The 25564-nt window shown below is 41.8% G+C and overlaps 1 protein-coding gene across 2 annotated transcripts in view; it reads right to left on the reverse strand.

The window, feature by feature from the left end:
- Nucleotides 1–25: 25 nt before the first annotated feature.
- Nucleotides 26–25564, reverse strand: part of bmp2k (BMP2 inducible kinase) — a 49194-nt gene continuing 23655 nt past the window's right edge. Inside the window, exons 3-16 of one of the 2 annotated variants that reach the window (XM_070963741.1) lie at nt 24049–24154; nt 23216–23358; nt 20541–20662; nt 19095–19176; nt 17214–17346; nt 16569–16672; nt 16403–16482; nt 15864–16009; nt 15290–15480; nt 15006–15173; nt 13309–13589; nt 12940–13106; nt 12313–12432; nt 26–4324 (exon numbers count right to left, since the gene is read on the reverse strand). In XM_070963741.1, the coding sequence (XP_070819842.1) occupies nt 2901–4324; nt 12313–12432; nt 12940–13106; nt 13309–13589; nt 15006–15173; nt 15290–15480; nt 15864–16009; nt 16403–16482; nt 16569–16672; nt 17214–17346; nt 19095–19176; nt 20541–20662; nt 23216–23358; nt 24049–24154 (3267 nt within the window). In that variant the 3' untranslated portion in view covers nt 26–2900. Of the gene's footprint in view, nt 4325–12312; nt 12433–12939; nt 13110–13308; nt 13590–15005; nt 15174–15289; nt 15481–15863; nt 16010–16402; nt 16483–16568; nt 16673–17213; nt 17347–19094; nt 19177–20540; nt 20663–23215; nt 23359–24048; nt 24155–25564 lie in introns of both variants that reach the window. The other variant, XM_070963740.1, reaches the window with a different exon arrangement.

The following is a 25564-nucleotide window of genomic DNA, read 5'->3' on the forward strand; positions in this document are numbered from 1 at the left end:
ATCCACCTCAAGCTGCACTGAGATGATGATTCTTTTATTGCATCAAACAGCAGTATAGCATGATAAATACAAGATTTACCTTTGTGTGGGAAAAAAAAGAAAGAAAGAAGGAAAGTCATTTTATCAAAAGGTTCCACTAGTGAAAACACAGTCACCTGCAGGTTTAATTCAGTGTGCTAATGGTTGTGTAGGTGAACGCAGTGATTAAGGCTGTTGATGTAGAGAACGAGTTCATGGAAGAATGCAGCGCTGAACGATGCATTCATGAAGACAAACGACCTGATTTCATTGGCAGCTTCTTTTGGCCTGGTTTTTCCCTTTATGAATACACCAATTCACATTCCACAGTGGAACCTGTGGTAATGTTATAATCTTGAAGACTTTCAGTTAAATGTCTGTCTGTTTACTCTAATGCAGAATGAGTTAACACAATGGTGGCTGAGCCTATAGCCCACTGATGAAAGTCTTGCAATATTCATATATTTGCAGTATTACTAACTGGGTGTCAGTGGTGACTTTTCCAGAGACAAATGCTGTATTAAGTTGCTGCTAATGTAAACTCAACATTTCCTACTGCTGCAGCTTCACCTTTAAAGCATTTAACTGTCTAACACAAGTCGACTTTTATTATGAAGAAGCTACAGGAAATGCAAGTGTTTGTCAGTGAACTTTGCACTGACTGGTATCATCCAAAATGCATCTCCGACGGTCATTTTCTGACAGCGGATCAGGGAGCAATGGAATAAGAAGGAGCAGCCACAGTGAGCTGTTCGATGAAGAGCTGCAGGCTGCACACCACCAACTTCTCAGCAAGGTAACAAACTCCTCTCACCACACCCTGCTGTCTCATCTCATGCTGTGAGCAGCAGAAAATCTGATCATGGTTGCTCAGAGAATGACGGAAAAAGGCCAATTACTCCTTGACATTTTTATTAATACGACAATAGTTTGTTCTGTTGCCCCTGTTGACCTGTAGTATTAAACTGCATTTGCTGTTACCAACAGCAACTACAGGTGTCACCAGGACTGAAATCTACAGGATTCAAATTTTAGACAATAACTGGTGTTATACCGCATTGTCAACAAATAACATGAAAAGACCAAACACAAAGTGACGCAGCTGGTTAGCATTTTTTGTGTCAAACAATTCAAAGCCAGATATATCTGATTCCTCTGTGCCATCGAGCTGGTGTCAAAAAAAATATTCAAAACACATCAGTGCACCGTTGCACTGGGTGACATGTTCCTTCATTACCGTGACCACACAGTGCAGTTACCATCCTGCTGCACCAAAGCAAACCAGCTGAGCATAGTCCCTAACAAATGAACCTTTCCTCCTGGTTCAGTGCTGCTTGTAAAAAACTTCAGTGACATTAAGTTTCTTTCTTTCTTGAGTTAGATGAGAGGAATTACACCTGTGTCATACCTATCCTTTCAACGTGAAGCCATTATCTTAGCATAAAGACTGGAAGCAGGTGGTGGGGAGCTAGCCTTGCTCTGTCCGACCGTAACAAAATCCATTATATCTTGTTTGTTGTTGTGTTTCTTAGTTTTGTCTTGGCTCAGTGCCGTAACTCCCTGGATTCTTGTCATCGCCATTAGGTTGCCAGGAAACCCAAGGGACATGAAGACATCACTGCTCCTGTTACATAACAATTGTCCAGACACAGTCAGGCTAGCCATGTCCCCCCATTTCCAGTCTTTATGTTAAGCTAAGCTACCGGTCTCCTGACTGTAGCTTTATAGCTTTGCAGCTTCACAGATATGTGAGTATCAATCTCTCAGCAACAAAGTGACCACATGTCTTCAGTAGGAACCAATGGGCTTGAGGCTGAGAGCCATCGACGGGGTAGGAAGAGACGGACTAACCAACACTGTTGGCTTTGTTTTTTTTCATGGGATTTGTTGACAATAACAAAATGTATGGAACACTGCCAGCTTTGTCCTTTAAATGAGGGTGCAGGAGTATTTGGAAACGGTCAATCCATCTAATGTTAGGAGCATGTTCATTGCTGAGAAAATAGCAGTACAGCTTGCCAATTTCTGTAGGGGTCAAAGGTCTTAAAACACAAACCTAGACTAGTGATCTAATGTGGCTTTGTGTTTTATTTCGTATTTCTAACATAATGTGTTGAGTTGTATCTTAATAAAAAGAAAGTTAACAGTACTTACACTGAAGTTTCCTGCTAGAAAAAAGGACAACAGTTAAGAGCCTAAATTCAAACCTGCCCAATTAACAGGTCCAACTTTTTAAGGAAGTACAATAAAATTAGATCCCTTCTAGCATTCAAAGTGTAACGCAACACAAATGACAGCCACGTTTGGCTGCATAAAGACTACTGTGAAATAATGCATAGAGAACAGTCTAGTGAGGACAAAACAAAGTGGTTAAGGTCAACTCCCAAATGATTCCACCAACATGAAAGGCCGAAGCAGGCCGGCTATGTCGTGGTTTCCGAGGTACTGTGCAGCAAGGCAGAGCCCAGCTCAGATAAGGCTTTGTGGTGCTTAAAAACATATTGGTAGATCAGAAGGCAGGCCATAGAGCTTTTTGCAGCAAGTCAAGCGATCAAACATTAAGCTTATAATCACAGTACGATTTTCGAGTGGGTTTTCCGTTTCTCCCGGTTCAAACGTCTTTAGAAGCGTTAAGATGCAGCATTAAAGGCTTCTCAGCAAACAGGTACAGCTGAAAGATACATGGAAACATCACTCACACTCCACAGGATTTAGACGTTTGTTATTGAAACTGAGAGATGTGCTAAAATGTTCTTTAAAAAAATGACGCATTAGGACATTGTTAGCTTGTTGTTTCATGATTGGTTGAAGATGTTCCCAAGCCAAAAGAAGCTCAGGGGTTATTTAACAGGAATTGGCAGAGTGGGTCGATGCATGGAAAGTCACTGCTTCGAGGGAAAAGGTGCAGCTCCAAATGGGTCGAGCTCCAGCGGCTGCGAAGGCGGCGGCTGCTGCTGTGGTCCACTGTGGATGACCATTTCTGTGAAGGGCACTGCCCCAAAATCATCCATGGTTTTGCTCTCTCCAAGAGCACCATGAAGAGAGCCCGTCCAGGACTTTCCATTGGCTGTGCCCATGTCGCTCTTGCTGTCGGTGAGTCCTTGATACTGGCCGTGCCGGCTGCCGTCCTGAGGGTGGAAAGGTTTGGCTCCAAAAGGGTCTAAAAGAGCCTCGTCTGCTGGCAGAGCTCCTTTGTCTTTCCCTTCAGCCATGGTGATATCAACGCTGATGTTCTCTTTAGAGTCAGAGGTGCTAAGGAACTCATTGCTGCTCTGTGAGTCTCTTCGGCCAACCTTCTTGTGTCTGCGGACTCTTTCAGGTGTGCGGTAAGTTGGCTTGTTGGTCTTGCGCCCTCCAGTCGGCGTACCATGGTGGCGTTTGCCGTTGCTGCCGCCTGCCGTGGCCTCCTGCTTGGTTTTTCTCTGGCGTGACGACAGCTTCTGGAGGCTGCGCTGCTTCAGCCTCTGTTGTTGAGGGCTGGCTGACTCCTCAAAAGACCTCCGGAAGATATCTTCTGCGCTTCTAGAGGTGGTGGGAGGCGGTTCGGTGGGGCCTGGTTGGAAGGGAGAGAAGCCAAAAATGTCAATGCCGTCAGGGGAAACTGGTGGCGTTTGGCCAATGGGAACATCGCTGCCACTCTTGCCTGGCTTGGAGAGGTTCCGGCTGAATGGTGCTTTGGTAAAAACATCAAACTCGTCGGCAGCTCTCTCCTCATGGCTGACTTGCCTGAAAGGCGCCTTCGCAAAGATGTCCAAGTTTTCTGGAGGCCTGACAGGTGACGCTCCTCCAAGGAAAGGAACAGCACCAAAAACATCCACAGCATCCACAGCTGGAGCAGCTCTCGCTCCACTGGGCGACTCAGGAGGGGTGATCAGAGTCATGCCAGAATGCTCCTCAGGACGACTCCTGGCGGCAGCTGCTTTACTGGCCAGAGCTTTCTTTGAGCGGCTCTTGACCCTGTTGGCTTCATAGTCTGAGTCAGAGCTGTGTTTATCTTCATCCTCCTCTCCCTCTTCTTCAGAGTCCATCAGCAGTGGCCTTTGTCCTATATTCTCTGGCTCAGTGTCTTCACCGTGCTCACTGTTCAGGCCTTCCTCCTCCTCCAGCTCTTCGTCCTCGCTGCTTTTTGGTGAAGGAGGGTCGGACTCAAAGTCGCTGTCAGACTCTTCACCTGGTCTGCTGTTGCTCTTTTTACCTGGTTTGTGTTCCTTGGCTGCCACCGGCTGCAGACCCTCTGCAGTGGTTGAGATATGGGCAGAAACACTGACTTCCTCGGTGGTCTGCTCAGTCTTTATCACATCGGTACCTGCAGACACAGAACACAAAGAGTTAAAGACATTACCAGTGTTTCTTATATTTTTAATAATGTCTTGAATGTGCATTTCAAGTTTTAACCTCAGACCCATCCAGATGTTTTTAAGTTTTATGTTATAAATAACAAGATGAGCGACAGAAGGACAATCTTGATGGCAAGTACAAGTTTTCATTTTCTAAAAACGTCTTGTGGCCCCTTTCACCTCTGTAATATGTGGCATTACTGAAATCAGGATTACTTGGCTTACGTTAGGATTTGTATTTGCGGACTTCCAAACAGTTTGTCCAATATTGAAGCAGAAGGAGCAGTGAAGGAGAATTCACAAAACTCAATATGGTCTTAAAGCTGCTCTGATTTCCCTACTCTGACCCTGCAATAAGAAGAGCAGGCTTAGAGGCAGAAGAAACGAGACACCAAGCTTTTCAAGATCCACAAAGTTGCTTCGAAATCTAAATCTCCTGGTGAAAGGATTTGAGCTGTCACACACATCCTTTAGACTTAAATAAAGCTTTGTTCTGCAATTACTTCTGCATTTCTATAAATTCTTATACAAATTTGGCATTTGATGAAGACTTTGTGCCTTGTGTAAATTTATTTCCAAGAGATTTGCGTAATGACAACTCAGATATTAGCCTAATTAGCAAGTGGATAGGCTCCAATTACATTGAAAATAAATTGTGCAATACACAAAGAGCCAATTTATGTTCCCTATTAGTGGAAGCTCTACATTAGAAAGCAGAGAAAAGACCCCTGCTGTGAACACAAAAATGGAGACCTCTCAACGTTTTCAACCATCCAAACTGGCAGGACGTGATGACAGATTAGCCAAAAGCTTTGTTGTTGATAAATGAAACAAGGAAGCAAAAAAAAAAAAAAAAAATTGACAAAAAGCTTCTGAAATAAAACATATTAATGCAGGAAACACGAGGTGCTCTGCATCCGTTCGCTCCGCCCGACTGGTCCCAGATTACAACTCGCAATCATGTTCACCTCTCAGAGTGAGACAATCTCATACCATCTTTAATCACGAGAGAAGAAGACAGACTGACACACAGCTTTGTTTTGTTGATGCTCCTTTGGGTAAAAGCTGAAGGATTACACGCTGCGTCTGATCTCTTAAAGATACAAATAAGTGGTGAAAACATGCATGTGATTGTTCTCTTGTCTGATGGAAGATAAAATCTGTTAGAAATGTGCGACAGCAGGCGGGAGCTTAGAGAAGCCTCTTCCCTAACGCAACAACTACTGCGGAACGGAGATTGATTTGAAGCTGCAGATTAGATTAGATTGATTAGATTCAAGAGTGAGTGACTCTGAATCATAAAACAAATGACTAATTTTACTACATAACAGTCCTGATCACAGTGCAATATTAATAATAATAGCTGATTTGTCTATGGGGAGGACAAAGCTCCCACTGAGGGTCAAAATCATGAATAACAATGATAATGAATTAATCAGCAGAAAATGAATCAACAGATTTAGAAAAATGAATCAAGCAGCAAGTGCTAAACATCCCTTATATCAGCTTCTCAAGTGTTAAATTAACTATTTTGGTCTATTCTATGTCATCCGACGATTGTAAAATTAATTCATTAAATGCCTCTGGTCTGATAAAAAGACAAATTTGAAGATGACTATTTGAGATCTCTGAGAACTTATTTGACTTTCTTGGGGGAATATTTTATAGATTCAATGATAAATCATTCAGGAAAACAATCAATAGTTGAGCTCTTAATTACATGGCATTATGGCTGTAATGCATCAACATGAAATCAAATAAATGCATACTAAACAACAAATGTCCTCATCACACCCACAATGAATGCAAAACCCGCTTCTGTCTGAGAGAACTGCTCGTTTCCCCACTTCAGTTTCTACTACAGATCTGGTTCATATGGTTTTACTCTAAAACATACTGTGGGAAATCACTTGGAAACTTTTCAACTGAGGCTGATTTGTTTTTACTTTGACACAGTGGAGGATGTGTGTTTCAGAGAGGAATGAAGGGAGGGTCAAACAGTCAAATGACGACTCGCAACAATGTGCATGACACCAGTGTGAAATCAGTGTGATGAAGATGCCGTATGTGTTAAGTGGTTGAGACAGCTTGTTATTCTAGATGTCTGTAAACTGAATCGCTGTCTGTTCAGGCTTGAATGACAGGATTAGATGGATTAAAAAAAAATGAATGCATTATCAGCCTGTTGGGGGTCACATCACTGCGGAGGATTCCTACTTTTACAGAAGGTTTGGCAAAGGAGAGAAATACTTCAATACCACGTCACTCTACAGTGCATCATAACATGGACTACATCAGAGGGTTTATTTTCGAGCAGACTGTTTACTGCAGTTATCTAACGAGCTCCTTTGTATATTTGATCAATTGTCATGATTGACAGTATTAATATGAGGTGCACTCACATTTTGTGTCTTCCAGTTAGTTACTTCTTTACGGTCTTAAAAAGACAGTCTGATGTTTCTACTTGAAGGAGCCATCTGTAATTGATCATGTGTTACAAATAGTGAATGTGAAATAACACTCCAGAAGGAAGTAAACAATGAAGTGTTCAATTCCAGATAAACGTGAGGAACTTCAGGTCATGCAAATGAGGTCATGAAACCTCTAAGTGGACCCTTGTTATAAAGTATTTGAAGGGAAAAAACAGTCAAATAAAGCCAAGGGAAAATGTTCAAACTTAGATTTACCACACTGAACTGGTTTATCGCCATCACGGCTTTTACGTGAACAAAGCAGTTTCATTGTTTCCCACCCATCTGTGCGGGACCATCACCTTCCCTACAGCACATGAAAATCTGTTTCATTTTGTGAGTTTTAACTGGACAGAGAGCTCAAAACAAAGACAGCCATGTTAACAACAGGAACATCTTGCACGTGGTGTAGTGGTGGAGAGACTCTTAACTTTCCAATACTTTAAAGAGCTATAAAAAAGGAACCAACGTGAGTATTGATTTTGAATGTTTTTTATTTATCAGTAACATTCTATAAAGAAATACATTCACACTCACAGTATGATACAGGACCTTTTACATAGTCTGTTGCAAAAAACAAGATATGTATAAGACAATTTTTTGATCTATAGGTTTGATTCTTTCTGCAGGAGCGGAACCAGGAGCTGCTGATATTGAGTGTTATGAAAAATGAAGAACGGTGGCATTTTCCAACACTTCTAATGAGAATGACCTCAAATAAATAGTTCCCAAAGTGTTAGTGATCTGTTCTGTGGCTTCTAGCAGGACGTAAAGCTGACAAAAAATACTAAGAAAGGGGGAAATCAAACCCCGAGACAGAGAGGCAAAAACACAAAAACTTGCAAATGTAAACAATAGATAACAACATATTCAAGGTCTATGTTTGCTAGTTTATCCCAAAAGTCCTGGGATGATATCTCACACTTTAAAAAAGAAAATAAAGTGCAGTTAATGGCTCTTGTCATCCCTTTCACTTTTCTTTTTGGCTTTGATGGTTCACCTTTTCAAACTATAGATCCATCCACCAATACACATGAACAAGATGTTTCTGAGTATGGCTGTCTTACTGAATGAAATATGAAAAGAAACAAAGCAAATAAAATAAGAAACTGAACTGAAATGAAGCACGCTTTTTTCCACATAGGCCCAATAAAAGCAGGCGGTGAGATGAGCAGAGACATGACGTGGAACAGAACAATCAAGCAACATTAACTGTGCTCCAAACTTACCTTCAGCTAAACATATGAATTACACTTTACCAGTTAATATATTTGTACAAAACTGTGTATGATTCATGTTTGCATGGATGGCTGAGATGGGTCTCTTTCTCACTTGCTGCTCTAAGGCGGAATAACAGCAGCACAGTGAGGATTAACAAACATACAGCCCTTTAGGATTGTATGGATATTTCTAAAAAAAGTTCATTTTGACAGAAATCATCAGCACGCTCTCATCAAGCATTCCTTTCAGCACAACAATTTACATTTGCACTACTGAATGTGCCATCAGCCAGCTGTGTTCAACAAAGAAAAACAACACAGTTTAGAGTACCAAGTTGTATCAGTTCTCATGAAAAGTCTCATGAAGCGTATCTACATTATGTGGGAATAATGGGGCAGGGGAACTTGCTCAGCAGCCTCCAGTGTTTTACCAGCTAACGCACTTTCTAATAAGATGTCTCTGGTTGTTAGCTGGTGACCTGAAAGGCTCGAGAGTTACACTAACAGATGCCTGTGAATATTCTCATTCATCCAGGTCATTGTAAGCTTCAGGGCATTCAATCGATCGCAACTGGACTTTGTCAGTTTGTCTTGGAGACAAACTGTCTTGGAGACAAACTGACAAAGTCCAGTTGCGATCGATTGAATGCCCTGAAGCCTACACTAACAGATACATTTCATTTACCTGCCAGCTGGTTTTCATGTATTTCCTTTGATTGAAACTTTGGGAAGGGAGGAAAACAAGTTCAGTTTTACTAAACAATATTAATGAAATGTCATCTGAGACAAAAATGGAATCCTTCTGTAATCACGTTTGGGGAAAAAAAACAATCTCTGCCAGCATTGTTGGTCAGGTAAATAAAAATGCCACACAAAGGCACTTTGTATCTAGAAATGGAAACCAAAGGAGTTCCATGAGAAAAGAAGCCATTACAATTCTAAACATGGGTGATGTTTCATTACTCAATCAGAGAGGAGTTGAATTAAAATGTGCAGTCACACCGCCAGCAACCTGACTGCCATCATGCCTCCATCCCGGCCTGCATGGTAGCTGGCCGACACATGACCACAATAGAAAAGAGATTTTGTTTAAAATCATTCAGTCTGCATAAAATGAGATAATGCTGTAGAATGTAGAACCAAATGTCAAATACTGTGCAATTCTCACCAGACGGCAGTCAGAGACAGAGCTGCTCTGGATTGGCTGAGTTAACTGTTGGTAGGTAGAGCCTGAAAAACGTTCTCTGTTTCAATCATGGTGCTAAGATATAAATGGGACAATGTGTGAGAGAAAAGTTATCAGCTTGCATCAGCCAGTGTATTGTGTGTGATTTCACGTCATATCCTGATTGGTTGGTGTGTAGATGTGGGTCGCAGCAGCAGTCACGTTGTGAGAATTTCGTCCTAAATTTTTCATAAAATTGACGCAGGCTTTCTTTGGTCACCAAAGGTCTAATGAGAGGATTTTGTCCCACACTGTGGTTTCATACCAAAGATTTCACAACGGTTCTCTCTAAATTATCTGCTTTTATCAAGGAAAAGTCCAAAATCACACATTGTGTAGAACCATTTCACAGACAGGAGCACAGTAAAAAGGTGAAATGGCTTGAGAGGATGGACTTTAAATAGTAAAATTAAAGCTCCTGTTACAGCTGCTCTGCCTCTGAGACACCTGGACCACAAACACTGACAGCTGATCAAACATGGCTGTTGTAGTTCACCCAAAAGGACACGGGGATACTACGACAGAAAATAAAAGCCAAGCGATTTATGGTCACAAGAAGGTGGTTTTAAAGTTGCCAGCGGTGTGTTAGCACATGAATATTTAACATCTGGAACCTAAATTAACCAACTGACACACAGATGTTAAAAACACAGGAAGCTAAAAGGCTGATCAAAAATTAGTTGCACATTTTTTCATGCCAGCCTGTTTGAATGACACCCAGTCCCAGCACTATGTAAATTCAGTACAAAAGTCCCTTCAGACTGTTTGGTTTCTCTTTTCTTTTTTTTGGTTTTTTGGTTTTTCATGTGATCCAATTTGAACTCAAATAGAATTTTATATCTGTTCAGTAACGAGTGAAGACAATAAAATATTTCCACACCTACATTCAAGTGCTTAGAGGGTTATATTGCATCGTTTTCTTGTCTTATTCTACTCTAAACTGTAGCCACTAGACTTGCATTAAGCCTGCATGTTTAAGGGCACAAGAGATGAGCTTACTGTAGAAAAAAAAAGTCTACTCTCACTCTCCTCTAGAAAATCTCTATGTGTTGTAGCATTGATACTGTTCATCTTTAAATATAATCTATGAATTACAAACAGCATTTCTAAATTGCCTATCAAAACGTAACCAATTCACATTTAGGAGCAGGAAGAGGACAGAGGCACAGAAGCTTATTGCTGCCACTGATGTAATGTATGTAGGAATACTGCACTTTGATATTCACATTGTTATACAAAGGCTATGATCCGTGTCAGGGTTGAACCACATGCAGACTGACTGGTTAGCTAAGCCAAATGACACCTAATTATCAGGTTATAGTGGATGTTAACATCGGCCTCCACAGTAAAGTGCACAGTCCACACAAGAACATTTGAGGCTTCGTCACAGCTATAAAAAAAAAAACAACATTTCGCAAATAGTGAGGAATCTTTGCATTGCAGTTTCAATGGCCGAAGAGGGTCGATGGTGTTAATGTAAACAAACGGCAAAGAGCCACAACTTTGGAAGTTCAAGTGTTGTCTTTTCCCCCCCAACTGGAGTTTGTTAGTACCAGGGCTGAGCAATGTTTGGCTTAAGTTGGTATTTGACATACACTGTACGCGACATCATGATATGAGAGCTGAATTACGATGAAGGGCTTATAATGTCCTGAACAAGCCTGAAGAGGATGGGTTTGACACCCGGATCATTAGTGTACCAGATATCAGAGTTTGGAGGAATCACCTGACAGTCATGCATGGGTCGGGATCATTTTAGTTAGATGTATGCTCATTTGCTCAACACTGATTCCAAATTTATCACAAGCCTTTTTGCACAACTTGGAGCAAGATCACCTGAAATAAGCTTCAATATACGTCGAAAGAGCGTAATAGCTAGTAAACATGAAAAATCGTTACTGTGGCAGGGGTGGATCGGGCATTTAACATCAGATTCCAAAAGCAACATCCACTAACTGATGAACCCAAAATACAATGAAAGACGCCAACAGTCTGACACACAGTCAGCTATCTTTAAGGCGCTGCTGTGTTAAACACTGGCTGAACACTGAGGAGCAGTGCAGCTGGACTGTATCAATGTTTGCTGCACATGGAGCTCCAATATTACAACTTCATCAAAACTGAACAGCAGGAAGAAGCCACAAGGAATCAACAACAGCATGCTTATGATTCATGACATTTGTTCAAAGCCGTAGCTTTTCGTTAGATGACCTATCCGTGTATGATTTTTCCAACGAGTAAGGGACAGCTACATTTATGGTGTATATCACTATGACATTTTGACATCGCTCAGCCCTTATTAGTACCAGCCATGTGTCATGTTCTTTATGCTGGCAAGTTGTCACATAAGCCTTGTTGTCTTCATATTGCTTTTAGTGCTGATGTAACTACAGCAACTTGAACCAGCTGTGTTCCTTGTTGGACACAGTGAGTTGGAAGTTTTTACTCTATTTTTATGCACTGAAATAAATTGTAATTTTACACTAAATACCTCTTCTTTAGCCCACATAGTGAGACGCCTATGTGTTAGTACCTTGATCTGGCCATTTTGATCAAACAGGGAATGTAACCCCAAACCCTGGAAGGGTCATGCAGTGAGCTGTAGAGGACACTTAGAGACTTCTTCCAGCTGACCTGCATGGACATTTGTTACAGCAAGGGCAGTTAAGAAGCCCTGTCAAAGCCAGAGTTGACTGCAGTGAATACAGAAAGTGCTTATACCACTCCGCTGACGCACCTGCTATTCCTGCTTTTCTTCCTAATTTAGTCACAGAAGTACAGGAAGCCCAGCTCACCATTTCATAATATTTTACACTGACAACAGAAGCACAACTAATCTGTCAGCTGACATTGGGAAACGCAACAGAAATTTGACTGATCATTGGTTTTTAATGGCCCACTGTGGGGTCTGTGTGGCAAAGGAGCTCCTGACAGGAAGTCAGGTGGGAACAGAATATTTGGGATGGGTAGGGGGGAGGTGGAAGGGGGCAGGTGGCTCCACAGTGTTGGGTCCTCACGGTAGAGACTCCTCTAAGACTTGCCTGCGCTGGCCACAAAAGGGACTGATCCGAACAGGTCCTCTGATGGGAGGGGCTTGGCAGTGGAGGCAGCAGGCTGCAGTCGGTCTGTTTCCACACTGGCTGTTCTCTCCACTGGCTTCTCTGTATGTAGGAGGTCACAGAGGGGAGATACTTAGATCATCTACAGCTATGACACCGAGGCAAGGTTTTTTTTTTTTACCCACATGCACCTCTGAACACATACACACAAAGTAAATATGGAATTAAGGAATGGTTTATTTTCTACTTAAGACAACTGGAGATGTGAATAAAATATGCTGTATCCTGTTGTGTTTGCCACAGGAGTAATTTCTTCAAATGCCTCGTTCTATTGATTTGTACAAACTCAGAGTTATGACAATGTATACTAAACTAGAAATCATTCAGAGGCAACATAGTAAGAAAAAATCATGGGATATACGTGCCAAAATTTCTTTCTTTTAAGAAAATGCATTATTAGCCATTCATAAGAAAATAGGAAAAAAGTCAGAAACTAATTCCCCATGGTGCATTGTCCAGAAATGTTTAAAAAATCTAAATGTGTGTAAATACAAATCATTTTCATTAACTTTCACCAAAATCTTCTGAGATATAGAAGGGGTCACTTGCTTGCTCTGAGCATGTCAAACTCCCGGTCGATCAGTTCCTCCTCTGTCAACTTGGAGAAGTTGTCCTCTCCGAATGGGTTCCAGCCAGACATATCTGGGGGGTTACTGACTGTACTGTTGCAGCTCTGAGAAGGTGGCGTGATCCCATCTGAAGCAAGCAGGGGGTTTCTACTATGGAGACAGTACAACAGTGATAACCTGTTAAGGATTGGGTTCACCTCTGGCACACATCTCTGTTATTACAGTGACAGGTCAGTAAGGCTGTAACAGAATATCTAAAATCAAAATCCTGACGTTCAAGGGAGAGATGGAAGATTCCTGAGGCCGACACGTGCACACAAATCTCAAAGATCATGCTCCCACACATTACCTGGGGTTAGTGTATGATGGATCCACAGGCGATGGTCCCCCCATTTGTCCAGTTCCAGCTCCAGTTCCAACAGTGGGTGTGGTCGCATTATAGGAACCCAGTGGAATCTGGAACTCAAGAGGGGAGGACATAAAGGGGAGAGGCTGCTGAGCAGGATGAGGTTGTTGCTGCTGCTGCTGTTGATGTTGATGTTGTTGATGATGATGCTGCTGCTGCTGCTGTTGTTGCTGCTGTTGCTGCTGCTGCTGCTGCTGGACAAAAGCCTGTTGGTAATGGTGTAGCTGTTAAGGGAGGAAGAGAAGGAGAAGAAGGGGAAGGGAATGAGGGACGGACCTTTGATTTCATGGTGCACAGTGATGGCAACAAGATGATGAAATGTTGTTAGAAACCAGTTCTGGATTTGGAAAGCTGGGGACACAGTGGAGGGGAGGGATGAAGGAATGAAAGTCAAACAGCACATAGGTTTGATTTTCCTTGACCACAAACTCCAGAACAAGCTGACTGATAAATAGTCTTAACATGTCATCGGCTATTATGGGTAATATGTCAACAGGTGGTCGCCTATTTACACATCCATCAGAGGCAGAGCAAGATTAGCATTCATTCAGAGCATTCAGTTCTTTTGCTGTGGACTGGTCTCCAACAGCTCCTTAGAAAATACCTTAGCAGATATCTGACTTTGACTGGATCAAAGAGGCTCCTTCTCCATTAGGTAATTCAAATTCAAAAACACAAAATATTTCTTATTTTCAAAGATCTACAGCCACAAAACCCATTTAAACTTGGATCCAACAATACTGTTCAGGGATTTAAGTTCACATACACAATCTAGCAGTACTGTGTGGATTCTCTGAACATAAATACACCACTGTTGTGCTTTTACAGTACTGTACAAATAAAGTTGATCTGATGTCATCACACCATATTACACATTTGCAGTCACTTAGTAAAGCTTCCTCACCACAATAGGGAGCAGGTCTAAGCTCACAGAGGAAACGCTGTTTTTAAACAGTTAGCAGGTATCTTGGGAATAAAAACAGTAATTCTGAGAGGTGCTCTCTTCCCCTGCTTGTGAACTGCTTCATATGTCGGGATGCAACACAGAGGAAACTGCTCGATTTCACCCTCTGTTCGATCCCCTTGTGGCTTCGTTCAGACCAGATTGCCTCTGAAATAAAACAGATGGTACGCGTTCCGTGGGAAAGAGACTAAAAATTGCGCCGCCCTGACAGTATGCATTTGGAGGACCTGTGTTTGTGTGTTTGATTCAGTAGCTGCATAAATACTAGTTTTCTGAATATTTGGACAGAGTCAGTAGGAAGTTTGAGCGTCTGCTTCCAATGCTGCTTGGCACAGACACGAAGCGATTCGACTGAAACGGACTGGCTGCCAGTGTTTGGAACAGAGAGAGCAATTTTAGGGCATTCTGACATTAAATGAAATGTTCAGCTCTGTGTTATTTCATGCTGCGTCTCCATGTGTTTCGCTGTCATTTGCTCAAACTATTTATTGCAGTTTTGGATAAAATCTTCTGCTCTGAAATTCTGTCAGCTAGAAGCACCCTCACATGCTCCAATGGACTTGAATGCAAACAAAAGCAAATTCAATTTGATGGATGTCAATTGTAGCACAGACAGCAAGTCAAATTCAATTTTTGGCCACTTTGATGCAAGGTTCACACATCTGATAGAACTCACCATGGCTGCATACTGAGCCTGGGCCTGGGCCTGGGCAACCTGCTGCTGGTACATTGGCTGCATCATCATTTGTTGCTGCTGCTGTTGCTGCTGCTGCTGCTGCTGGAGGAGGGCCTGTTGCTGCTGCTGCTGCTGAAGCTGGAGGGACTGCTGCACAGCCTGTTGGTACTGAGGATGGTTGTAAAGAAATTAAAAATCTTAACATTTCCTCTTGGTGTCAATTCAAGGATTGATGCTGACTTCTACGATGGTGTGCTGTATGTGTGTGAGTGTGACGGACACACCTGGAGGTATTGGAGTTGCTGAGCATTTATATGTTGTTGCTGCAGTGCTTGTTGTTGTTGGTGGTGGTGATGTTGTTGCTGTTGTAGCTGCTGTAGACGCAGATCACCAGGCTGTAGCTGCTGCAGGACTCTGTGCTGCTGACTGCTGGGCTGGGGCTGCACGGATGGCTGGCCTGAGCCAGGGGTGGGGGCTGAGTGGACAGGTCAAGTCAAGTCAAGTCACTTGTATTTATACAGCCTAATATCACAAATCACAGCTGATGGATTAATTACTCTGAACAACACATCGAGAACAGAAATCAACACAAGTTAACTGTATAACCAAAAGCCCGACACACGCTTTAAGCAAGTTCAAGGAAATTTTGCAGTCTCAAAAGTTGACTTTTACTTCTGTTCTTTTTCAAAATTTCATCTTGAAAGTATGAAAAGCATAAATGCAAGCATGTGGACTACTGTCAAATGTAAAATGAATTTACATGGGATACTACTTGAAAACAATCTACATGAACCTGATTCTACCAAAATATTCAAGATGATGCAAACTTCAACAGATATAAAACATCTCAAAACAAACCTTTCTGGCCATTGCTGACAGGTGCTGAAGGCACAGTCATCTTGACAGGGGTGACAGTGGTGAGGGGCAGGACGTTGCTGTTTGCTGCTTTTGGCCTCTGTCGAGGAGCTATTGATGTTTCCGTTGGGCCCACAGAGTCTGTTATCCTGGAAAGGAGGAGTCAAACATTGTGGTTTGACTTTCCTTGATGAAGACCACTAAACCATGTCTCTCAATCCGTGGATATGTACAGCATGTGCAGTAAGGTTTGCACTGTGTTCTGCCCAGATATATGTTCAATTCAGCAACAAAGAGTGATTTTGATGTATTCCTTGAATGAAAGAAAAGTGTAAATGTGTTTCAAATATGTTTAACTTGTTAACAAAAACCAAAAAGAAAGTCTTTGACTGTGGAATTTTTTGGGGAAAATAATAAATAACAGATTGAAATGTCATTATCGCAGTTTTTTGTATTTTCTTCCCTGCATGTTTTAAGAAGATTCACAGCAGAGGAGTGTACCAGTCCTCATAAGAAACTGCCTTCTCGTCAGTAAACAGTACCTGGCTTTTGTCATACTTTTCTTAGCAGCAACCTCACTAGCTGTTAGAGGCTCTGGGAGAGACGTCGGGATGGGAGAGTTCTGGAAAAACAGCAGGAGAATTCTGTTAATAAACAAAAGACTACAAATGCTGAAGCCACATTGATTGCTTCATTCAGCTGACTTACAAAGAGATTTGGCACTGGACAGTCTTTTCCAGCTAATTTGAAGGCAAAGTAGGACACTTGGTAAATGTCTGGTCTCTTCTCCTGGTCTGGTTCGAGCATATATCCTGGAAAAGACAGAGGTCATTTCAAATAATTTACAATGTGCATCCTCCCTATTTGGCCACTTGGTGGAGCTGTTGGTCAAATAATTGAAAAAGGAGGATCCACTGTAGGAAGTGGAATAACATTAAGAAAACAAGACTGTCGACTGACAGTCCATGACTGGTTCAAACAGGCTACAGTTGTGTAAATGCCAAACAAAAAACACTAAAGTCAGTTACAGAACGCGCTGGGAGCAAACACAGCAGAGAGGGAACACTGTCAGAGCAACAGAAAACACTGTCAACATTCTCAAACTTCTGTGCCGCTTTCTGTGTCATTGAGTTAGTAACTATCATTTGACACAGTCAAGCCAACAGTCAAGTTAAATCATGTGGATAAAGCTTTACAGCTCAAACATGCTCTTTCTACAGTTGTCTGTCACAGAAGGAGAATAGAAGTGACAATAAATAGTGATAGAAAGCGATTTTGGAGTAGTAATTAAATACTCCTGTATCATACAAATACACATTATGACATTAATCCATGTTAAGTCATAAAACTTACTGATTAAACAGTGCAACTTGAAGGAGAATTTGGAGTTATCTGGAACGATAAAGGTTCCATCACATATGGCAACTTGACTCTCCCCAAATGGAAGTGCAAAGAAACACAGCTTGTACAACAAGCATCCAAGTGCCTGTGAAGAAAACAGAAACAGTGTTGAAATGCACCTGAACCAAATAACTTCAGTCAGCTCTTGATGCTCAGCACGACAGACAGATACTGTTTGGAACTCCAGAAGTAATGGGTTTTGATACTCAGCTCAAGTAATTATCTAACACTCGAAAGGATTTACACTGAAACAGAGAAGCGACACAAAACTAGAGGTGTAAACCCCCACTCTGGGTAGAACTTAGGTACTTCCCTCACTGCCTTGAGACTATGAACATACACCTACTTCTGAACAATTTTAACTGAATTATAATTTATTTTTTTTATTAAAATGAGGGGGAAAAACATCAGTATTGGCACCAGGAGATAAAATAAGCCTATATATGAGACACAAGAAGATACGAGACATCAGAAACAAGCATGTAAAACAGACCTCTACAACCACTTAATGGACTCCACTTGGTGCAGTCCATCCCAGCGGGGAGCAAAGCCCTAACCCTGGCAATGTTGCTGCCTTTCTCTGCCCACTGAGAAACACAGGACTGCTTAGCAAAGAATTAATGTTCCTTATGTCAGTGGCTAAAAAGCTGCTTTTAAAAAAATCGGCCCAGAGTCTGCTCCCCTGGCAATATGGCTGTCCAAACACATCCACATGCAAAAGTGCTCTCCTCCCAAATCATACATTCAGCTGGCACTATATTTGGCTCCAGCATCTTTTGTTGATGATGTAGTTGGAGATGAAAGAGACTTTGGAATCAGCGACAGTGTTTAGGGAATGTTTTCCTTTAAGCGCTCTATCTGCAGACAGATATTCTTCACACTTCTCCACTCAACTGGCTAATCCAGTCTGATACTGAAATCCTAATCCAAGTCAGACAGCATATCCGCCAACAACCCTAAAATGCATGGTTAAATGCATATGACATGTGTCTGAGCATAAAGCAGCAGAGTTGCAAACATGGCTAAACATAGAATAGGAAGTGAGGATGCAGGGGGTAGTCCACAGGAAGTTAGTGTTTTTGTTCAACATCTCACTGTCGTCCACCTACAACCAGAGAAGCTTCTGTCTAATCATCTGTTAATGCACACATATATGACGATCAGTGCAGACCGATACTTTTCTAAACGAATGATTTTTGGTTTTTTTGGAAGGACGATTTTATCTGTTTTTGGTTAGGTAGTTTCATTTTAATTTGCACTGGTTTACATACGGTATGTTTATTATGCACATTCTTAATAAAACCATCTGTAAGAACTGGTCACTGCAGTAATACCCGAACAAGTGTATGTGCAAAAAGTGTCCCATCAACAGCTACATCTTTATGTCCTGGCTCATTTAACTGCCCAGCAATTACACCGCTGCTCAGAATGGCTGCTGTCCAAGCCCTGCCTCTCTACCTTGCACCTTTAAAAACAGCCAAGGCCTATTTCACACGAGCTTATCGAGGTCCTCAACTGGGCCTAATTATCTCAAATGGAGGGAAAAAAGAAGAGGACAGGCAGCAGGGAGGGAGGAACAGGATGAGGCAGAGCTCTGGCTTTGCTGTGAATGATGTTGCTTAATGTTTTATGAGGGAAAAACACTGTTGGAGAGCTGGTGGAGGCAAACAGCCCGGGGCGAGCCAGCAGAGAGACTCAGAGAGAGAAAGAGAGGAGGAACCTGTCAGGGCAGAGTGACGCCCGGGACACTGCCAGGACAAACCAGCCCTGCAGGGTGCATAACACACACGCACACACATAGATACTGCACACACATACAAAGAAGGACCTTACCCATATATCAGCTTTAGTGGTGATGGCTTTCCCTGCGTACAAGTTAATCATCTCCGGCGAGCGATATGAAAGGGTTGTGTACCTGTAAGATACAACAATAGGAAGTTGTCAATGGCAGGTCAATGTTTAAATGACTAAGCACCAGAAGTTGAAAGGAATTAATATATTTACTCAAGCACAGTACTTGAGCAGTTTTGAGGTACTTATAAAAGGTTTTTGCAAGTTGCGAACACAACAATGACAGCTGTTTATCTACACAAACAAACGTTATGGAGCAACATTATCATTGATTTGGAGTCACGTTTCTGTTCACCTTATGAATCTAAGTCCAATATTCACTCTCTTCTAGCTCTGTTTTTGTTCTCTACCAGCTCCTCCTTTTGCTCACTACTTAGTCTCTCATTGTGTCTGTCTGCTGTTTGCTGCTGAGCAGGTAGTGTACACTGGGGAGTTATTTTGCTTTTCCTGCGGCCAAGAACAATGCTGAACCAAAACAATAAAGCTGCAGCTTAACATTTTATTTTGTTTTCTATCGAGTCATTCTAATAAGAATCAAAGTGGCTGGTTGTGTGTGTGGTTTCGGTATGACCAGTGTCACAAAGGAGAGTTTACTCTGAGTCATATATTGCAGATAAGCACTAAGCATTGCACTTTATTGCACCTATAAATGTGGGACAAGTTAACATGCCAGATCTGAATGTACTACTGTGATTTGACACCACACAAATAGAATACAGACACTGACATCGCACTAGACAAGACAAAGCCAAAGACAAGAGGTTGTGACCACAATAGAGCACCGCATTTACAACCGCCCAATACACCATCATCTGCAACGGATCAACAACAGTGTAACTGATGCAGTAGCATGCATGATTTTGGTTGACTTGCACAGAGTTATGCGAGTGTATGCTAGTACAGCTAAATGTTTGGGGAACAGACCTATTTTGATCTGATCCCAATGTGATTTACAAGCTCACTCTATTGTTTTGTGGACACAAATAAAGTTAAACTTTATTTCTACTTACTGAAAAAAACAGTCTCTCTTGTCCACTCATTCTTTTTTTTTTACACTAGATGGGAAGTTGGCTCCATAACTGGAAATTACAAAAAATATCCACCTTCAGTGTTGCACACTCTTCCTTGGTTTATCCTGGGCCATCATTAAATACTATCTCAGTAGCAGGACCGAGCAAGACTAAAACTGAAGCTACGTATGTTCCTGCAGCCAATATGCAGGTAACCTTCCATAGTTTAAAAAACAATCCTGGGTTTCTCACAAAGTTCCTGCAGTGCAAAAGACCCATAGTTTCATTTCTTTTACATGACAGTGTCAAGTTTACACGTCACTCTGAAGCCAGAGGACAGAAGTGGCAGGCGTACATCACAGTTTTACTGTATCGAGACTTGCAGACCATGTCCTTCCCTGATGAAAAAAAAACTTACTTCTTAATCTCATCCTCCACGGCAGTCACACCATCTTTATGTGGCAGTAAAACCTTGTGAGTAGCACTGCCGAAGTCACATAGCACATAATTTCCCTGGTCGTTTAGCAGGATGTTTTCAACCTGGTAAAGGGACAGACAGAGGTTTTAGACTATTTAATAAATGAAATAACATAAGGAAAACATTGCAAAGTCACTAATGAAACCTCAGCATAGAGTACATACACAGTGACAGAACAGCTGAATGTAACCTTGTCTTGAATGGCTGAGTTGAATACAGTGTCACTGATCAACCAATAATAGAGCTGAAACTCCAGAACTTTTGGATCTGGATCTGTAGTCCAATCTACGCCACCCACATGGATGGATGGAAAACAACAGCAGCAGAAGTTTACTTCTCTGAAGATGCAAACGTGTTCGTCTGCACCCCTTATAAGAAAGGACAATAATGGCTCCTGACATTTTGAAAGTGCTGAATTGCAGTTTTTGCTTTTGTATAGTTGGGTTTGCATCAGTTATATTTCACATTTTACACCTCCTCACAGAGTCATTGTGTATTCCTCTGCCTTCATTCTATCTGGTTAATTTATAGGCTTACCCAGCTTTTATTTGCCCAAACAAAAAATGACTAGGGGTTTGGGGGATAGTGTTCCTGAGGCCAAAACAACAACACCTTTCATCACTTATTTTTACTTAATCTTCGTTGGCACAAGTGTTTAATGTTTACTGCGATCTCTGAATACACATACAAAGAAAATAGTGTTAATCAAAACAAAAGAGGACATTTCAGCTATAACACACACTGCCTGCATGTGGCAGAGGATGAAACTGTGCCTGTAGGTGGCACAATCAACATGTCAACATCTGCAGGTTTAAACTGCTGCTGCTATTCATTTGGTTCATTATAGGTTACCCCTACGTTTTCCAACAACCATACCTCGATCCTGTACAAAAAGCGGTGGTTGTGATTGAGACACATCATTCCATCAAAATCACATCAGCTGTGACTGAAATAACTGTGGCAGACAGAACACGCTAACAACCAAGCTGAATCTCATGCCTAATTCCATTAGAATGGACATGGATAAACTCATAAATCCCACACCCACACACAAAACTGATTCAATACACAGTAATGGAGGAGTGAGACGAGCCTTCATTACAGCAATTTTGCCAAAGGAGTCTCATCTTAGTCTGTTTCCTGGTGCACAGAAGGCAAATTTCAATAACACATCAGGCCTTGGTTTCTAAATAATACTTTTATTCTAGGGCCACAGCAGAGAGATAATAAGCCTGAATAACAACATGAAATTAACAAAGAAGGGCGTGAGGAATGATCGAGCAAAAGATAGAAAGACATCAAGGCAGTTGGAGGAAAGATATGGAAAAAAGTTGCAAAACAAGATGAGGAGATAAAGATGGGACTGGACGAAAGTGCAACAAGGGCATAAGATGTAAAAGGTAAAGCCAGTTCGGCATATGAAGAAGACGAGGGACCAGAAAGAGGATAAAGAGAAAAAGATTTCAAACTGTCCAAGAAAAACTGAGCTAATGAAAGCTACACAGAGTGTCTCAATACTGTTGACAGCTCAGGGTTAAGGGGCTTTTTTGCACTCTCACTTCCCCTGGCAATGCGTGACTGGGCCTCCGTGGTCTTTTGTGTCCCTGCGATGTTATGTAAGCCATGTAGGGTGAACAGATAGATAGAGACAGCGAACAGAGGATAGGCCTGTGGAGCTGAAGGGACCACACTGTTTAGAGGCTTGTCCAACTGGACAGAATACAGCAGCCCACTGATGGGGCACTAAGGAGAATTCAACCAGGGTGGGAAATTACCACTGGCCTCCAAGCATCAGCAAAATGAGGGTAAATCTGGCTCATAGCCACCCTTGACTTGAAAATCTATTGTAAAAATCAAGTTAGCTGAAAGTTGGTGAGCAATTTCAAGACATACCAGCCCCTGTGGCCTGTAAAAAGACTGAAGTTTGTTGCTCTGGCAGGAGTAGGTGGGGAAGAAAGAGGAAAAGGAGGTGGATGAGCAAGTAAGGGGGGGGAAGGGGAGACAAGGAGAGGAAATAAGAGAACAAGCTGGCAAAGGAAGCGGGGGAGCATAAGAGGAAGCAGAGGAGTTAGAATGAGCTGTGAAGTGAAACCAAAGCATTTTCTTCTGCTGACGAAGCAGATTTGTATCACTGATGTGTGTAAACATCATTTGGCATCAAGTGTCATGAATATCTGTTTAATCCACGTGTTCCTTCTTTTGATTTTGTTGACATCTTTGGAAATCCATTGCTGTAGATTTTGTGCAGAGCACCAGGCTTCGCAGCTCGTCAAGCTGTGGGTTTTTCTGCGAGGCTTCAGTTGAGGAAGTTTGAAGGTTTCCTTTAACCGCTCATGGTTAACCCCAGTTATTCTTTTACTGATTCTGTTCCTGTTTGCAGGAACATTTCTTGTTCCCTTTTCAAGACCGTCCAGACCTACTGGTTGCTACACGCACTGACTGTCCTAGAACTATATAGCCCTAACTGAATGTGTACAACCTATTAGCATGGTTTATATGCATAGTTATTCAAAGTAAGTAAGGCTCTTGGAAAGTGGCATGGCATCTTATAGACGCAAAAATTACATAAATTAAGGTGTGCTATCGATGGGACAGATGAGCAAGACCCTCTTCACCTTGAGGTCTCTGTGGATGATGGGTGTCTTGCATTGGTGAAGGCGGGCCACGGCTTCGCAGGCATCACAGAAGATGTGGAGGACCTCCGCCTCACTGAAGCCCACATTCAACCGCTGGTTCATCTGCTTCACCACCTGACCCGCTGCAGGAGAGAGGAAGGACAGCTTTAGGACTTAATGCAGGTCATCAGTTCAAGCTGGGAAACCAGTGCCAACCAGTCTCTGTGGTGGTTTGACCCATTGCAAACAAAATTTTCCAACTGTGATAGTTTTCAGCTGTGCTGTATCGCTATGCTTATACTCACACCCTCAAGCTGATATTGACCTGATCAATATTTACAGGATTGAAAATGGTATCTAAATGCCTCAGATGTTTTGTTATTATCAGTGTAACTCACCTAAGGTCATATTTTGTGTTACTGTCACCATAAACCATAACATAAAAAAGGGAAAAGGACTATGATTGTTCTCAGTAACCAGAGTAGTGTTTGAACGTAAACTTGTCCAATGAGGGCAAAACCACTCTAAATAGCCCTCCAAAAAGCCAAGCTCAGCAAGCAAGCTGCCACGATCAATAGAGAGGCCACACAAAGAGGCATCAACAAAGTATTTAACTGCAAACTCGATTCCAAAAAAGCTGCAATGATGTGAAACCAACAGAAAACAGAATGTAATCGTTTGCTAATCCTTTTTGATATATACTGCATTGAAAATATCATTTAATAGTTTAATCTCATCAATTTAATTGATTTTTGTAAAGTTATGCTTATTCTGAATTTGATGCAGCAAAAAAGGTTTCACGACATGTGTGTATTTACAAACAGAGACTGTACCTTTACAGTATTCCATGAGGATCAGGACCTCCCAGACGCTGTCTGACACCACATTGATTGTGGAGTCCAAGTAGCCAACAATGTTCTTATGGCCTGACAGCTCCTTCTACACATGGGATGAAAAGATGGAAGTGATCAGGACAGAACAACAAAAGTACACATCTCCAGAATCAAATTGTTAAGGACATCGCTCCTATAAACCAACCACAAAAAAAGAGTAGCTTTTGGTGTAATTACAAGGATGTGTTGATTGTGTACACACACTTTTGCTCAGTCAGTGCCAATGAGCATTTCATGTTTGGACTTGTGTAGTGTTACTGCGATATTTATTCAACAGTGGGACTCTGCTACTCAATGTACAATCTAACTTTGAAATACTTGATTTCTGCCTCAAACAAGCAACGTGTGAATCCCTATGACATGTCTTTATACCTCATGGTTTTACTGTATACCCCCCCACCCCCCCAGAAAATTCAGAGAACACAACCCAAAAAGTTCCAGCATTCAGCTGAAATCAGTCCAGTATTTGTACTCAAGCTACTGTGTGTGGCAAAAAATGCTTTTTGTGTTCTTACATGTTCTGACGCCTTGCTGATCTCTTAACTCCAGTAATCTTTCTTTCTTTCCTCACTTGATTCATTTGCTGGTTTAAAGCCTTAGTGTTTGTGTTTGTTGGTTGTCAGATGCCAGCGTGAGAAGAGAGACTGCCGTGTGTTGTAGAAACCGACACACAAGAGGCAACGTCCCATTCGGCCTGGACTGTGTCAATGTTTAAAGTCAGCTGTGTGTGTGTGTGTGTGTGTGTGTGTGTGTGTGTGTGTGTGTGTGTGTGTGTGTGTGTGTGTGTGTGTGTGTGTGTGTGTGTGTGTGTGTGTTGGGTGAGTATCACACAGCTGATGAGGCAGTGAACAGACACACAAAGCTGGCCACACAGCTCAGAGTGAGCTGTTCACTGACACACTGGGGTCGAACAGTCAAGACAAGACATCTGCTGTTGTCCAAGTTGTACATGTCTGGTAGATAACAGAATAAATGAGAATATTTAACTTTGAATGACATAAAACACCTTGAATTATTTACTGTAATTATGCAAGTGCAAGGTCTGTGTGATAGATCAAAAGTGTTTGTCAATGGACCAGGTGCATTAATACAATGTCAGTCAGTCGACAGCCAAAAGCTTTTTGCTCTTGCCAGACTGGAAATGCTGGGTGGTTTAGGGAAGATAGAATGAAGCCTTTTATGTGCAACTTAATGGCGTGTCATCATACAATGGCTTTTGTCCCATCTGAAACAGAGATTACTGTATGTGCTTAAATCAAATACCTGGAAACTGAGAAAAGCCCCATGAATTTTTATAATAACTGTAAATTAAGCACAGTGCAAAAAAAAGTGAGAAAACCATTCCTTCCAGTTTGTGAAGGATTGAAGGTAAATGCAGCTAACCCACTGGTTTGACACCACAAAAGAAAGAAAAATGATGAAATAATACTTTTATTTTCAACTCAGATAAGCTGTG

The sequence above is a fragment of the Chaetodon trifascialis genome, chromosome 6 (assembly GCF_039877785.1).
Source record: "Chaetodon trifascialis isolate fChaTrf1 chromosome 6, fChaTrf1.hap1, whole genome shotgun sequence".
Taxonomy (NCBI): Eukaryota; Metazoa; Chordata; class Actinopteri; order Chaetodontiformes; family Chaetodontidae; genus Chaetodon; species Chaetodon trifascialis.